Source organism: Idiotropiscis lumnitzeri, chromosome 15 (genome assembly GCF_059441095.1).
Source record: "Idiotropiscis lumnitzeri isolate Australia: NSW breed Sydney's pygmy pipehorse chromosome 15, RoL_Ilum_1.0, whole genome shotgun sequence".
NCBI classification, from domain to species: domain Eukaryota; kingdom Metazoa; phylum Chordata; class Actinopteri; order Syngnathiformes; family Syngnathidae; genus Idiotropiscis; species Idiotropiscis lumnitzeri.
Window position 1 is genome coordinate 8,685,022 of NC_142405.1, and position 15,684 is coordinate 8,700,705.

General features: G+C 39.0%; 2 protein-coding genes and 1 long non-coding RNA gene across 4 annotated transcripts; 1 reads left to right on the forward strand and 2 right to left on the reverse strand.

Moving 5' to 3' along the window:
* The first annotated feature begins 393 nt into the window (after window positions 1-393).
* Window positions 394-14,625, forward strand: LOC148322702 (uncharacterized). The gene is made up of 5 exons (XR_015846608.1): window positions 394-1,032; window positions 5,860-6,009; window positions 6,132-6,216; window positions 7,677-7,757; window positions 14,076-14,625. It is a non-coding gene; the product is annotated as an uncharacterized LOC148322702 (long non-coding RNA).
* LOC148322703 (dual specificity protein phosphatase 3-like) lies at window positions 6,651-9,134 on the reverse strand. The gene is made up of 3 exons (XM_088316413.1): window positions 8,661-9,134; window positions 7,655-7,887; window positions 6,651-7,084 (listed from the first exon to the last, which is right to left on the reverse strand). Exons 1-3 carry the CDS (start codon window positions 8,780-8,782, stop codon window positions 6,876-6,878), a joined length of 564 nt encoding a protein of 187 aa, XP_088172539.1. The 5' UTR covers window positions 8,783-9,134; the 3' UTR covers window positions 6,651-6,875.
* Window positions 9,202-12,597, reverse strand: prl (prolactin). 2 transcript variants are annotated; one of them, XM_088316411.1, is made up of 5 exons: window positions 12,440-12,597; window positions 10,963-11,075; window positions 10,710-10,817; window positions 9,777-9,959; window positions 9,202-9,698 (listed from the first exon to the last, which is right to left on the reverse strand). In XM_088316411.1, exons 1-5 carry the CDS (start codon window positions 12,480-12,482, stop codon window positions 9,507-9,509), a joined length of 639 nt encoding a protein of 212 aa, XP_088172537.1. In that variant the 5' UTR covers window positions 12,483-12,597; the 3' UTR covers window positions 9,202-9,506. The 2 variants fall into 2 exon arrangements, with proteins under 2 accessions (XP_088172537.1, XP_088172538.1); XM_088316412.1 differs by having other exon boundaries at window positions 9,202-9,717.
* Window positions 14,626-15,684: the final 1,059 nt, after the last annotated feature.

A 15,684-nucleotide genomic window follows, 5' to 3' on the forward strand; every position in this document is an offset into this window, starting at 1 on the left:
TTCCTGGCTTGACCCAACCCAACACCCAAAATCTGCGTTAGGTTTATTTAAGACAAAATAGTCGGTAGGAGTGCATGAGTTTCTAGTATCAGCAATAAGAAGAGAATTATTTTTTTTTTCTTTTTCAGGGAGAACTTTGAGAGTGTTTCATCCACCTGTCTGCCCTTGATGTCGAAGGGAAGTGATGGATGGAATCTTTCCAAGCTCTGTTTTTGCGCCACTCTTATGATGAGGAGAGTCATCCAGCTGATTTGGAGGCTGTTGTAGGGGTGATGATGTAACCGTGGGCAGTTTTAGCTTCCGCCAATCCAGTCTTTCACTGACACCCCCCGCCCCCAATCCCACCTCCCTTGGAAACCCACCAAAACCACTCAGGGGCACAGCTGTTCCAGAGCAGACTTGCTGTCACGGAATATGTGTCTTCTTATCGTCCATTTGCTTTGTTCTGTCTGAAGACTTGGACAGCACCGCGGTGTGAGGGTGTTGGGGCACGTACTGAATTTGGTTAAATTCCCTGACGGTCATTATTAATGATCCGTGGGCTGAGCTGTAATAGGCTAGCATCGAGTTTGACACGTGCCCCCAAAATCGGGATCGGATAGGCTCCAGCTTTACCGTGACCTGAATGTGGACAAGCTTTGGGTTTCAAAAGCCAAGGTTTCAATAACCTCGAAATGACATTTTTCCATTTACTATGAGTGGATGATGTTTAACCAGATGTAATTTATATATTTATTTATTCGCAAATTTTATTGAGACTTAATTATCCTTGAAATGACCGGTGTGCTGCAAAATGAACAAACCAGAGCTGATTTTATTTGGGTCATAAATTTCTATTTAATGATATATTCGATTCAAATATTTATTTTTTTTGGGGGGGGCGGGCGTACCCCATATTGCATCATGTAACTTTCTATGATGTCACATTTTGGACAGGTGTGATACAGGTTTGTGATTGTCTGATGTTGCCATGGATTTCTTCATGACTGGACTGACAAATTGGCCCCTCGTGGTTTAAAGACCAAATGTGAGGTAAGCTTGACCCACCGTATTCTGAGTAATAAATCTCTTTCAAGAATACTCATGTTATTTTATTTGTTTATTTATTGTTTATTAATTTATTTATATATATATATATATTTTTTTTTTTTTTTTATCGCAACTGTCCTAAATTCATAGTTAGAGCCATAGCAATGCCTTAACAACAAGAGTGCATGAAAATAAAGCCCAATACTGTATGTGATATGAGACACATTTATTTATGAATAGTATTTTCCCCAGTCAAATTACTACTCTATGATGTGTAAAAGGATCAAAGTAACAATTGGACTTTATTAACTTCACTTATTCCAAAAGCGAACCTGTACCAGAAAATCGTATCGTTCCAATTTCATGGCGTAATCTTGTGAACCAAAACCACAGTAATCTTCGTTATTACTTTTATTCTGCATCTTATATAAACCCTCCCATAGATAATAAAGTTGTAGATATTTTTTTTTTCAACAAACCGAAAACACACTCATGGTCATTTTGTTCTCTCATTTTCAATATTATTCCCCTTGAAAAGTTTCCAACAAAGTCATCCCAGCCAGGTGGTATTACATCTCTGCCACAATAAGGGGATGTGTCAGGCCAAGGGCTTTTGCGGCACAATGGGAAATGCAGCCAGAGAAAGGGAAAAAAATGGGAAAATAATTACAAACCCCACTGGTTCCTTTTATCAGGTTGCTTCGCTTAGCCTTGGTTGACCTGCACTGACGCAAAATACAGACGTCTTGTTCTAATCAGATACCTAAAATTGACATTATAAGTGTTGTATCTTTGTAAAACCACATATGCAAATTATCGCGTAAATATTGCATTTTTTCCCAGTCAATTCATTTAAAAAAAAAAATAAGACGCACTGTTCACAAAGGCAGCTTGGCCTACTTGGCATTCTTCGATTAAATTTTACAGAGGAGGCTAGCTCTCTAACATCAATCACGTCCCACTGATTACTTGGTGCCGGGTGTTGGCGTGATTCCGTCTCGTACAAATGAGACGCGCCCCCAGTTCCGAGTACAGCTTCTGTTGCCATAACGATGGGGCAGAGCAACGGTGATGCGACGAGACGAGGGCTTGTAACAGTCTTGTATTTTGGCTTGTGCAGAGAGCGCTTTATCAAACCATCCAAATTTATTTACAAATTTTGGTCAAAATCCCAAACAGCTGTTTCGCAGACAAATTCTCGCAAATAGGCCGATAACATTTTTTTTTTATTAACTGCGTTGATTTCACTCTGAATGAATGGACAGGCATTCTCGAGAACCAACCTTTAGTATACAAGCACTCTGAACATTTTTTTTTTTTTTTTTGCTTGCACTGCATTGTGCTTTCCTTGGAACACTTCAGTCTTACGCCCTATTCCATCTTCACCAACCTTGACACAAGCAGAATGGAAAAAGAAATTGGAGGAGAGGAAATAATGGCAATGGGAGAAACTAATAAATAAAATGAAAAAAAAAATACAAGGACATTTCAAAGATTACTTTTGGGAACACTTTGTCTGAACACTGCACATTGTAGTACAAATAGAGCGGTTGGAGGCGGAAAAAAAAAATATTAAAAGAGCTTGACCCAAGAAGGCCAAACAAGGAAAGAATAAGTAGTAAAGAGATAGGAGAGCTGGAAAAAAAGGAAGAACAGCATCAAGAAAATGTGTCTTTATTTACTTCATCTGAGTGAAATTTGAGCACCATGGTTGATCTGAATTGTCTGTAGGTGTCAACGTGAGTGTATATGGTTGCTTGTCCTTCCATCGGTTGGAGACCAGTTTGCCCAAAGTCAGCTCGGACAGGTTCTGAATGAACATTCTCCAGCCCTGCCAAATGCGGGTTCAAGTTCATTTTAACCGGTGATGATGCAACCAACCAGTTTGGCCTGTGTTGCATGCAGAAATGATGTCAGCCAGATACTCTTAGACTTCTAAATTTCTTTGTATGAGGCCAATAAGAAAATGCAAAATGTCAACACGTTGCGGCGTATACATTTCCTGTGCACAATCGGACACGTGCACATCTTAGAGGGGAGTATTGACCCTCACTACCTGTTTTTAAAAAACGCCTCAAAACCTCTTTGTATTCTTTGGCTTTTAACTCTGCCGGACAAAGCTTTCTACTGGAACAATGACTGAAGGGCCTTTTATGTCGGCTACCGGTGTATCAAGTCCTGCTTTACACATGCTGAGTGCTGACTCAAGCGAAACACACAGTGACATAAATTAGGGCGACTTGGAACTCGGCACCGCGTCCATTGTGGAGAAATTTTAAGACTTTTAAAAGCGCCTTTTGGTCTGGAAAATATGGAAACTATATTTTTTTTTACATAGGTGACGCTCGCTGTCACCTTTCCTCCTGGCTCAGCATCTTCCTGCCTCTATCTGCACCCCAGCACAAAACGAGTCAAGTCACACGTGGTCGCATGGACTAACGAATAGAACCCACTTTGGACAAATCCGACCTTTTTTCCGCATTTAGACAGCTGGCATATACTGTATTAAAGAGATTAATCGAGAATATACAGTCTTCGGGTAGTTACTGATAAAAGTGAGCGTAGGGCCGAGTGAGGGGTTCCCACATAACTTTTATTAATTAATTATATGTTAGCTTATTATTATTAATGATATGTAATGATAAACTACAATATGTAACGGAGTAAATGTAGTGCATCTAGGGGTGTGCGGATATAAAACAGGGGTGGGCAAACTGCGGCCCGGGGGCCACACGTGGCCCGTTAAATGTTTTAATCGGGCCCGCTGAACTTGAAAAAAATTAAATGAATAGATAATGTTTTATTTTCTAAATACTGTGTTTTTCAAAGGCAAATATATTGTTGTCATGCTTTTGTTCACTTTCATGTAAAATTAAATGTATTCTTCTTGTTTTTCTCAGATGAGGTGAGGTTACCAAAACACTCCATCCACCTCCTCCTGGTCCGGCCCCTGTGTCAAATCTTAGAACCCATTGTGGCCCACCAATCAAAAAGTTTGCACACCCCTGATATAAATGTATATCATCTTTTTTTTCCCCAATACAACAGGAGGCCCAGATTTCACACTTTGTAGTACATTTGTGAGTGAATTAAGATGAGATATATACACTGTAGTTTCTGCAACTGTTTAGAGATTTTTCTAAAGCAACAGAGTCAATTAAGATGAGATATATACACTGTAGTTTCTGCAACTGTTTAGAGATTTTTCTAAAGCAACAGAGTCAATAAATGTTCGGAAAAATTTACACCTTTGGATGAAATCCAAACGGATTAAATTGAGCTCAAAATAATCCAATAAAAATGATGGAATGATTTGTCATAAAACGAGTGCTAGGTTGAAGTCTTACTCCGTTCTCATTCACTTTTAAATCATCCCTACCTGATAAACTGCAGGCACATGAAAACAAATGCCGGCCCCTCCCCCATGCACCCATTCATGCAGACTCTGTTACGTAAGCGTGTTAACCTGCTCCACTCACAGACATGTCCTTGTATCAACTCCATGCGTCAGAGCAGGATGCAAAGCGAGCCATAATAAGAAGGGCAGACCGTGTGTAATTAGAAAACAAAAGATGGAGACACAGTAAACAGAGTGAAACGGAAAGAAAACATGAAAGCGGGAGAACAACTCCAAATCCCAACCTGAGGAATGTACACAACGTACGCTCACACGCCCTCATTTGCAGCCCTGTAGGGATTTCATTTCCTGTACATTTCAGAACCTGTGCTACCTGCCTTCTCTCGTAAATTTTTGAAACAACACCCTGCAATAGCGTGTGTGAATGTATGCCAGTTTAAATTCCCACAGCAAGAGCAGTACAGAAGACGAGCGTCATTTAAAACCCACGAGGCTTTTTGCCAGATTGACGTAAAATTATCTGAGATAAATATTGACATCATAGCAAATGGTAAATAGCAAACAGTGGCTTGGCACAGATCATGAAACAAATCTGATCTGTTTTTAGGCTTCTCCCGAGCAGGGTGGATATAATAAATGTAATGGATTTCATACGTATACAAACCGACACAACACTGAGTAATCCTGGGATATAATCCTTGTACTGGGTTGTGAGCACCATGGGAGATTAAACAACATGCAATAACACTCGGGCCAAATTTGGAAACCGCAGAACTTTTAATTCCGCTTGTCTGATCATCATTTGATCAGGAGTAGTGGTCAGCAAGTTCGACCTCATAGCTCATTTTCCAGCGTGAGTTTGCATGAAAGTTTTATCCAGATATTCCTCCCACATCCTAAAAACATGGTTTTCAGGATAATTGAAGACCGCAAAAAGGTGTGAATGTGAGTCAATGCTTGTCTAAATTGGCCGCGGAACAATTCAGTATTCAGCCCGCCTCTTGCTAAACGTCAGCTGGGATCGGCTCCAGTTCGCCCACCGTGACCCTAAAGACACCTAAAATAGAACATAGGCGGATAAATACACACGACAATCCGGATTGGATGCAGTTGAGGATGCATCTCTCACTTGTCATCAATCACAGCGGCAAAATGGAAGACTTTTCATGCCGAAACATGGTCACAATACTAATGGAACATGATGTACTATTCTGCTCCTTGTTGTGGCAGTGGGATAGATAATGAGAGTAAAAAGTGAACAATTTGTGCCCTCCTCAGGAGTGCTCATGAAATAGCAAGTTGATTCACTGTTATAGTCAAACTTAGGCGTGCTCCTAAAAATCTTGGAACAATTGAGGTTGTTGATTAGAGCTATTTTTTCCCCAGACCCACCAATTTCTTTATTTTTTTTTTAAGGAAATTGAAAATGTAGGCACTGCAACCCAAACACAAATTTTTGTCATTTTGTCCAGTTCTGCGGGACTCACTCACTTTTCTGCCACCCGGCAACCAGTTTTGAGTGTGCCAAAATCTGATGAAATGGGTTCCAGTTACCCTAATGAGGACAAGCAGTATTAAAAAGAAGTGATGTCAGCCACGAGTACAACACTGACTACACTCAGGTAAGCCTGGATGAACACTTATTGTTATTAAGTGTCAATAAGCTGTACGATTTTTTTTAATCAGCTACATAATCATGGAGTGAGTGAAAACATGTTCTTTTCTGCTACTTGTCTTCACACAGGTCCAATGGGAACAAAAACTGGACCATTTGTGCCCTCTACAGGAAAACTTGATCACTAACCAACGGGTTGACTTACAGAAGCATGGTAAAACATTATACTTCAACTCCGGCACATGTTAAATGTATGTTTAGAAAAGCCGTCAATAGTTCATATTATTGATATGAAGTAAGTATAATTTTCTTAATGAGAGGTTTTTCATTATGTCATTATCAATGAGGATTAATTACAATTTATTTACTCAAATACTGTTTAAGTTTTAGAATGCGTTCTTTGTGTCAATATATTATAGTATATTAAATTGTATTATATTATATTATATTATATTATATTATATTATATTATATTATATTATATTATATTATATTATATTATATTATATTATATTATATTACATTATATTACATTATATTATATTATATTATAACCCGATAAATATAATATAATTATATTATAATACAATTAATATAATATAATATTTTATCATTGAAATAGGATAGGCAATAGGTGACAGCATATAAATGCAAATAGTGAATATAATTATAATCTGGACCGTTTCCACCATGTTCTTGATTTAGAATCGAGAAAAAAAAGTGCAGTGCTACATGGAGACAAGTGTGCTGTGTGGAACAAAATTAAAACTCTGCTTTTCGCACATTCCTTGACAGAGCTGTGGCTCTTAAAGTACAGAGCAAGTGAAATAGAGTGTAATTAAGCATACGTCCTTGCCAGCTTTTGTTTCGGCTTCATTTGTTCCCAAACGTTCCCTCGGCGGCCAGCCTCTGGTTCAGTCGGCAGAGTTGGCAAAGAAAGCCGTCATTAGGTCCGATCTCTCTTCCCTGTCTCACTGTCGCCAGAGCGCTGTGGACGTTCATGTTCTGGCGAAGCATCAGGTAGGCGATGACTAAGGTGGGGGAGCGGCTGTAGCCTTCCCTGCAATGCACATATACTCGACCTGGGGGAGAACAGAAATGCATCAAGCGTTTGTGTTCAGAACGCGAAAGGATGCAACTGTAAAGCAGTACTAGCAATGGTAGCGCCTTGTTCAATTTTGGAGGATTCATTTGATTTTTGTCAACGGGTGCCAGCTTTTATGAAACTGTTCCCTAGCTTCTCTTCAAAATAGGTAAGGGTAGGAACATGCATCTGTGACCACCAAGGCTGCATTCCACTTGGCCGGCTTCTTGAGTCACACGGGCCAAAAAAGGCCCGATACGACTCCTATACTTTAAAGACCAAGTTTTTGAGTGATCAATCTTTTTGAAGTGTATTGGTTGTATTTTAAGTATTGGTTTTAGGGGAGGTGGGGTGTTGCACAATAGACCCCTGTGTGAATTGTTCCCCTTATGAAACTTTTATACTTGAGTTTTCAAAACATTACCTTGACACATTTGCTTGAATTGATGCTTCAAGATCTACCCATGAATACTTTTGAGATCTCTGGATAAGTTGGAATTTTCCATTCAATTGCAGAATGCCGACAATCCCTGCAGAACCATTAACAATAAAACGTCCAAATACTAACCTCTTCCGTTTTTGTACGCTAGAGCTTCCTCAATAAAGTCTGCCGCCTCTTCAAAGTAAACGCTGATGTCGAAGTGATCCGTGTCGCTGGCTGCCACCCCATGGTAGGTGATACCGGTGCCTGCGTAGAACACTGTGTTGGTGTTCACGTGCATGAAGGAGTTTCCCTCTGCTGCGTTGAGTATGTGAGTGATGCCCAAGCGCTTCAAACGTGTCGTGTTTGTCGCCACAAGTCTGCAACAAGTACAGTAAATGTTACAAATGTGTCCAACAAGTATTTCATCTCACACAAAGCTGAGCTTGTCCTGTGTGACTTCCTGCTGTAGTGCTGAGTACTGATAACAATTTACAGCGTTACAGCTTTATTTGAACTATTTCAAAGTTGACAGAATGTAAACACAAAAAGACATTTAAAAAAAGGTTTATAGACGTTATACCTTTTTTAGTAATCAGCAGTAGAACATGAATTGGTTTTGAGTGTGTTTCAGAAATGACATGAAAAGACACCACGACATATGTTAAACAATAAGTCCACAAACAATGCCCTGCCCCTTCTTTTAAAAGACTGCAACAATTGCTTAAAATTGTATGTCCTATAACTCACACATTAATCATAAACAGATGAATTTGATTGAATGATTATTCTACACCAGGGGTGTCCAACATGTTTTAGATATCTCCCTCCTCCAACACTCCTGATTCAAATGATCTGCTCATCAGCAAGCTCTGAGAAGCCTGATAGGGACCCTGATCCATGGTCATCAAAAAGAATCAAAATTAAAAAAAAGGCCAGTGTAGGTCGTAACAGCGCATGCTGGTCGAGTTATGACGGATTTATTGGAGACACTCGAGTCAATGTGGCAGCCCGGACTTCGCGTCCACAACAACAGCTCTCTCTGGTGGTTATTTCTATGGTTGCACACTCGCAAATCCAATCTTGACTTTTTATCCTGCGTGACCTACTTTACACTAAATCACGTCATTGGTTGTAAGGAGCAATAACTCACGCATTGCCGACGTATATGCGTGGATAAACCTCGTGGACGTGTTTAGTCGGCCAGCTGTAAAAACCGCTGTCATCCGTCAACAAGTCGTTGAGCTGCTGGAGAGTCACTTCGAAAGTCGACATGGTCGGTGGGGCTATTTTTCCCCCCTCGCGGTGGCCCTGCTCTGCTTATGCCCACGTGACGTGGTCGGTGTTTTTATTTTTTATTTTTTTTTTTTGGGTGAAGGCACAGGTGACCTTGACATTCGGCAGGAAGGTTTTATTTTACAGAATTAGCTTTTTTTCGGGTAACAACTTTTCTTTTTACACCTTATGTGCAGACAAATGTTTATTGTGCCAAGTTATCAAAATAGCTATTTTATATACTGGCATATATTTTTTTCATTTACGTTTTAGTTTTGGTTAGGTTAGAGAGATAAAAGAAAGAGAAACTGTTTTTCCCATACTGGGCACTTGACCCTTTTTCCCTATATATATATATATACTTATATTGAAAGTGTTAACAACATGGCGCAAAGGAATATACAACAGTATCAGTCAAATTTTATATAGAAATAGGAAGTCCTTTATTTTATTCCGTCTCAATTTTGTAACCATTTTAAACAAAGTGATAGAGTGAATGTTTTAAGCTTTGAATAAACTAAAACTCATACTTATTTGATTGTTGAATAATAGTGTGAAAAGTGAAACGAGATGGGCAGAGCAAAGCTCATCATCCCTATTAAATAACATAAGCCATCTAAATCGTGCTGCATATTGCCAGGATGTGTTGCCTATAACTGCTGTACAATACAAGCTTTTGCAAAAACAAAAATCTCAAAGCTTTCCATTTGGGTGCTTTGCTCTTTTAGCACAAGTGAGGTTGCATTTTTGCTGCCCGGCAACGGAGGACTTTCAAAAAGCTGTCGATCTTGTGGGAATCCCGGCGAAAGCAGGACAAGAGGAACTGGAATTTGATCAATTTGGATGCTTTGTCCTGACCGATGTCATTGCCGCCTCTGTAGGGCAGCGAGGAAATGGCCTGAGCTGTCGGGTCCATCTGTGGGAGCAAAGATATTCTGTATTTGACATTTTAATAAGTGATCTCACAAAAACAACAATGATATTTGTTACATACCTTGCCAGATAGGATGTTCAGGCCATCTCCCAGGTTCTTGGAATGCTCCTGCAACTCGTGGATCTTGTTGATTATTTTGCTTTGAGCTGGGTGAGGCAGGTTGTTGGCAGATGAGGACAGAACCACCAGTGGGTCCACCCAGGCTTGGAGCAAGGAACGAGCCAGTGAGAGCAGGTCTGACTCCTGGAAAGGACAAAGAGACTACAGTGTAAAATGAAGGGTGGTTGGGATGGATAATCAAGTAAAGAAAAAAAAAAGAAAAAGTTGAGGCAGTGAGACTATGATCGCTTCCCGTCGAGAAAACTGATAGTCGTATTTTGATTTCTTTTTTTGTCGCTGAATTATAGTAACAACAGGACATTTAGATCAGGGATAGTCAACTGTGGCCTGTGAGCCTCTTTATTAATTCTCGAATGTACTAATTTAATTTTGAGAAAAAAAATTACAAACGCCAAAAATTCATCAAAGAAAATGCTGATAAACATTCAATATACATTATCCACAAAAAAAAATAAAAAATTGGGGTTAATCCTGGAGAAAACATGAAAAATCAACATGTTTGAAAAAAAAAAATTCTCAATTTTGCAAATGTGAGGGGGGCGAACTACGAATATGCCAGAGTCGACTGTAGTTTTAAGTTGTAATATCACTGATCACCACTAGATGTGCTGAAAGTGGTTTCTTGTTGATCAATTGTGTTTTGTCCTTGAATGGGAAATTTTTATGCAAGCGAGCCCTTTGCATTGGGGAAAAAAAATAACGTAATTATTTTGTTGAGGGTAGTCGATCTTTTATACATGGCTTGAAAAATATATTCTCCAAAAATTAAATATATTAAGAGCACTTATTTTGCACTTCTGCCCATATTTCAAGTGGCATTTTTGCCATATATCTGTTTAGGAAGTGTTTTTTTTTTTTTTTTAAGTCACTTACAGACACTTGAAGCGCTTGCTCTTTGTCACTTGGTGTCTGCAATGAGGATGTGTGGCACGCTGACGGCCGAGGCATGATCATCCGGCCTATAGGAGTGAAATGAGAGTCCTGGCAGGAGCAGATCCAGTATGTTCAAAGCGGTTTCTGAATTCAGCATTTTATTCTAATTCACTAGAAGGCCGTTGAGTTCTTTCAATTCACTTGAGTAAAAGTTGGTTGACTGGCAAACGCAGACGCACAAATATGTACTCACTAGCTCGTGGGTGAGTGTGGTGCTGAGAGAGTGGAGTTTGTCAGAGTGCTGAGAGGCTCTATCCAGCAGGTCACTGATGGGGACGCCGCTGCACACTGCCACCATGTACAACACTTAAAAAAAGAAGACCAGGAGAAAGTATTCCATCACATTGCCGCTTTTAAATTGAGCAAAAGACACCAAGTGATGGGTGACTAAAAAATTTTAAATCCATCCATTGAACTATTTTCTAGATATTTATTCCAGATGATTTTGGGGGCAAAAGGCAAACTACACCGTGGCTACATTGACTTGTATTTTGGTCGAATTTCATTTAGTTTGTCTAATTTCTCAAGCCCGACTGCTTTTCCTGTTCTGAGTCCAGAGTTACTAAAGCCCATCCATACTGACTTTGGACATAAGACAAAAGTCAGAATGCACACTGGACTGGTTTGGATTGTGGTCTGACTGAACCGAATTTAACCCACGCAACCCGGAAAGCTACAGAGGTTCCGTGGGTGTGAAACTCATTTTCATGGCAGTCTACATCATAATTTTGGTTTCATCAGAGCGCTGTTACAACCATTTAAAAACATATATACACAAATGTAAAATCTTGTCTCCCTTCCTCTCGCTCTCGATGCTAAGTAGCGTATTTTCCAGACTATACTCTTTACCTCGATTTTGTACCGAGCGGCTAATACAACAATGCAACTTTTCTGTGGATTTTTCTTTCTACGGGTAGGGGCACTCTATAGTTCATAAAATACACTAAATAAATCTTGATTTAAAAAAAAATATAGATTTATCTTTTGGGTCTGTTCTGTTTTATTTCGCAAAGTTGTTGCCGTGTTAAAAGGCACTGTTTGAACAATGTGTTTATGAACGAACCTTTATATGCATTCACAGTGCAAAATTGTTCTGTACATGCAGTAAAAAACACATTTTTTTTCAACCTAGAAAACTGCGGCTCATAGCCTGGAGCGGAGCGGCTCTTTTATGTATTTATTTATTTATTTATTTATTTATTTATTTATTTTTTTTTTTTTATTTGTTTTTAAAGACTTGTTGCGGCTTATATATAGGTGTGCCTTATAGTCCTCTTATAGTAAAAAAAAAATAAAAGTGCTGTAATGTAAAATGCTAAATTTCTGGCGTTACAAAACAACATAAACAATTCCCGTTCCTTTCATTAAGTTATTAATTTACTTAATTAAATTAATTAATTTAATTCTTATATTTTTGTGGAAGTTAATTTTAAATTAAAAGGCAAAGGATTAACTACAAAGATATATTTCATTTTCGCAAAGCACAAAATGAGTTTTGTTGTGGAAGAACAGCTTCAAACTCAACTAAAATGAGCCTCAAACTTAGCTTCTTCGTTTTTTTATCCACCACAATTTTCAGGTCCTGAAACAATATCAAAGGTGAAATAATGACTTGATAAAACAATTTTTAAAACGGAATCCAACTGTATTGAGAAGTGTTATTCTCTTACCTGTGATCAAAGGTTTCCCATCGTGAAATCTTCCTTGAGTCATTTTTCTTCCCGGGCCTGTCTACTTTTTGTTAGATTTTTCCTCTTCTGCCGTCGCCTCTTTCTTTCTCAACTTGACTTACCTTCCATTTTATAGTTCTTCTGCTTCAACTGTTTGCTTATGCAGCAGTAACAAGACCATGTGCTAATTGTTTGGCACTTGTTGGTCTGCTTCATAATGCAATTCTGGTCCGGGAGATGTGAATGAATGCAACGGCTGCAGGTTGACTTTCCCTGCAAACGCTTCAGTGCGCCAACGGAAGTGGAAAAAAGCTTCTCCATCACAATTACGTGGATGAATAAAAACATGCTTGTTCCCGCAATGTTTGTCAATGACATTGTGACGTACTTTACTTTCATTTATCCTCACTGAGATGGTTGAATTAAAACAATTTCACTGACCTTTATTGCTTTCGTAATCACCACTTTGGTTTTCATTTTAAACGGTATAATACAAATTTGAAAAAAAACGACTCCCGCTGTCCAAATTGGATCATTGTTGCACAACTTTTTCTGTGCTTTTACGAAATGTTTGGGAGCGCCTTTCCTCAACAACAACAACAAAAAAACAATCCGACTCCTGTTTTTCTTGAAATCGTCTGCTGTTGTCGTCAGCTTTTCTCTTCATGGCCGGTTTTGAAAAAGGACATCACAAGGTCTTGGTGACAGGATATCATTTTCCTTCCATTTGGTGTCACTTCAGAATTCTGTTTCACTGTTAATGAGCCTGAAATATGCTTAAACCAAAGGTGATTTCAAAATCACACTCACTCAAAACTCCATGGCAACGACACATCAAAAAAGATTAGCCCACACTAACTTTAAAATGTGAGTGAGGGGGGGCGCAAAATATCCAACTGCGGGCCGCAAATGGCCCCCGGGCTGCCAGTTTGAGACCGACTTGATACGGCTCAACTGTTTTCTGGGTTTGGTCATGTGACATTCACAAGCCCTCGGGCTCGGTGATGTCATCTTCAGTCAACAGCAAGTTTTCAATGTGGAAGTTCTCCTACTAGTCTTCGGGCTTTCGGAAATTCTCTCTGACGCCCTAACACACTGCTTTCATGAACTAATAACAGCTTATGGCAACATTTAATTCATGATAGAAGTCATTGAATTTATATCATTCATCAACGGGAAGCACGATAAAATATGACTTCACATTTTTTTTTATCTGTCCGACAAAGACATGTAAAGGTCACACCTTCAACATGCTATAAAGTGTCATGCATGACCCTTGCCTGCTCCATAGTCGACAAGTTCTACGTTGGTCTCTCACGTGCTGTTTATTACTCATGACCTTTTTAGTTTGCACTTCTGCTGTTATCTGTGCGCCGCCATCCAGCACGTATGTTACGTGTGTGTTGCAGGTCCCCCCATGTGTGTTTCCTATACGTTGACTTTTAACTGTCCTCTGATGTTTACGTAAACCTAACAGCCACATACATGATGTACTTGCTGATAAGAAACAAATGGTGCCTCCCCTTTTTATGCGTTTGGGTGAGTGAGGTATATCAGAAAAAAAAATGGTTTTGTTGTACACAAGATACATATCAAATCCAAACTACAAAGTATTCTCTTTTCCCCTTCATTGCAGGCCAGATGAGTGACCGTCACAGCTAGAAAAGGATTCTGGATTCATTCAGTGCGTGAGAAGAGGGGAGATTTGAGGCAGGACATCTAGTTGTCATAATGCCCCGAGCATCTGACACTTCCTGGCCAGGAAGAACATTTTAAAACAGGTGTGGGCAAACTGCGGCCCGTTCAACGTTTTAATCGGGCCCGCCTAACTTGAAAAAAATTTAATGAATAAACCTTGTTAATGTTTTATTTTTTAAATACCCTGGTGTGTCAAACACAGATATTTTGTTGTAATGCTTTTGTTCGTTTTCATTTAAAATTAAATGTTTTTTTTTTTGTCCGATGAGGTGAGGTGACCAAAACACTCCATCCTTCCTCACCTGGTCCGGCCTCTCTGTCAAATTTTACAACCCATTGTGGCCCACCAATCAAAAAGTCTCCCACCCCTGTTTTAAAGGCTGCCGTAACCTTGACTACTGAGCTGCTAATTACGTATCTTTATGTAGTTAGTTAAGCAGCACCACAAAACGTAAATAATAAACCTGAAAAATGTTTTCTGTCATAAAGTATGCCTCTGTATTTGTGTTCATTTTCAAACAGGATATTATCGAGTTTTACTCCTGAGGAAAACGTCTTTGCAGTCCTCCTCCTAAAGTACATGCTGTTCTCTTTGGGAGTGTGTTCATGTGAGAACGTCGCATCCAGTCGAAAAGTTATTTGGATGAAATTTGCACTGCACACCCTTTTCTTATGGCGTATGAATGAGTGTTTGTATTATTTTTGGCAAATAGCACAGACGCCCTGGAGGCAAAGTGCTAATCACATTCAACAATTTTGAAAGAAGAACCAAGGTTTAACCAGTTAGCTTGTTGCGTGCATGGTGAAAAAAAAATTCTGAGGACTTTTTTCAGCAAAATATTTACAGTACACTTCCAGGGATAGTTCCGTTAAACTGCTTAAAATATGCAGAGATTTAAAAAAAAAAAAAAAAAAAAAAAGAATTCATGTGGGAAGTTTGATCACAAAAGGATTTGTAAGCATAGCAGTGAAATCTATGGTATATTGATTTTCATTTTTAGTTCTGGCACTAACAAATCACTGATGTGACATTTTTTTGTAAGGTTACAAAAAGTTACCCTTTGTAACAGAGACACAATGCAGATGTTAAAATAAAAAGCATATTAGTTATAAAATTAGTTAAGACAAAAATCGAATTGAATCGAGGCTTGAGTGATGATGATGATGGTGATATGAGCTTGCATTTTCAATGTGATCAATTTTGTTTTGGAGAAATAAATACAAAAAGAAGGAGTTCGAAAACGCCTCCTGCTAATGAGCAGTATGGCCTGCTATCTGTGACCTTGAAAAGTTTTTGAAATGTTCACGCCAGGAAAAAAGGTTACACATGCTACAAGCTAGTAATGACTGAATAATAAGTTTTTTCCACACGAAATCCCGTTTTAACATCGTTAATATTTCCACACGCTTCCAAATGTTGTAATGAATAAAGTCACCACATGGCGGCGCACCATCGCACCACATTGTCAAGCCATTCTCTTTTGCACAATGTCCAACCATTATACGAAGTCTTGAGTGACAACAATTAATTCCACATTGTATCAAAC

Coding starts and splice junctions, on each gene's coding strand:
- prl (XM_088316411.1), bottom strand. CDS start 12,482: ATGACTCAAGGAAGATTTCACGATGGGAAACCTTTGATCACAG. Junction 10,818..10,962: donor CCACACTCACCCACGAGCTA/GTGAGTACATAT, acceptor TGCTCCTGCCAG/GACTCTCATTTCACTCCTAT. Junction 9,960..10,709: donor AGCAAGCGCTTCAAGTGTCT/GTAAGTGACTTA, acceptor TGTCCTTTCCAG/GAGTCAGACCTGCTCTCACT.
- LOC148322703 (XM_088316413.1), bottom strand. CDS start 8,782: ATGTCGACTTTCGAAGTGACTCTCCAGCAGCTCAACGACTTGTTGACG. Junction 7,888..8,660: donor CGCATATACGTCGGCAATGC/GTGAGTTATTGC, acceptor TACTTGTTGCAG/ACTTGTGGCGACAAACACGA. Junction 7,085..7,654: donor AGCGTACAAAAACGGAAGAG/GTTAGTATTTGG, acceptor GTTCTCCCCCAG/GTCGAGTATATGTGCATTGC.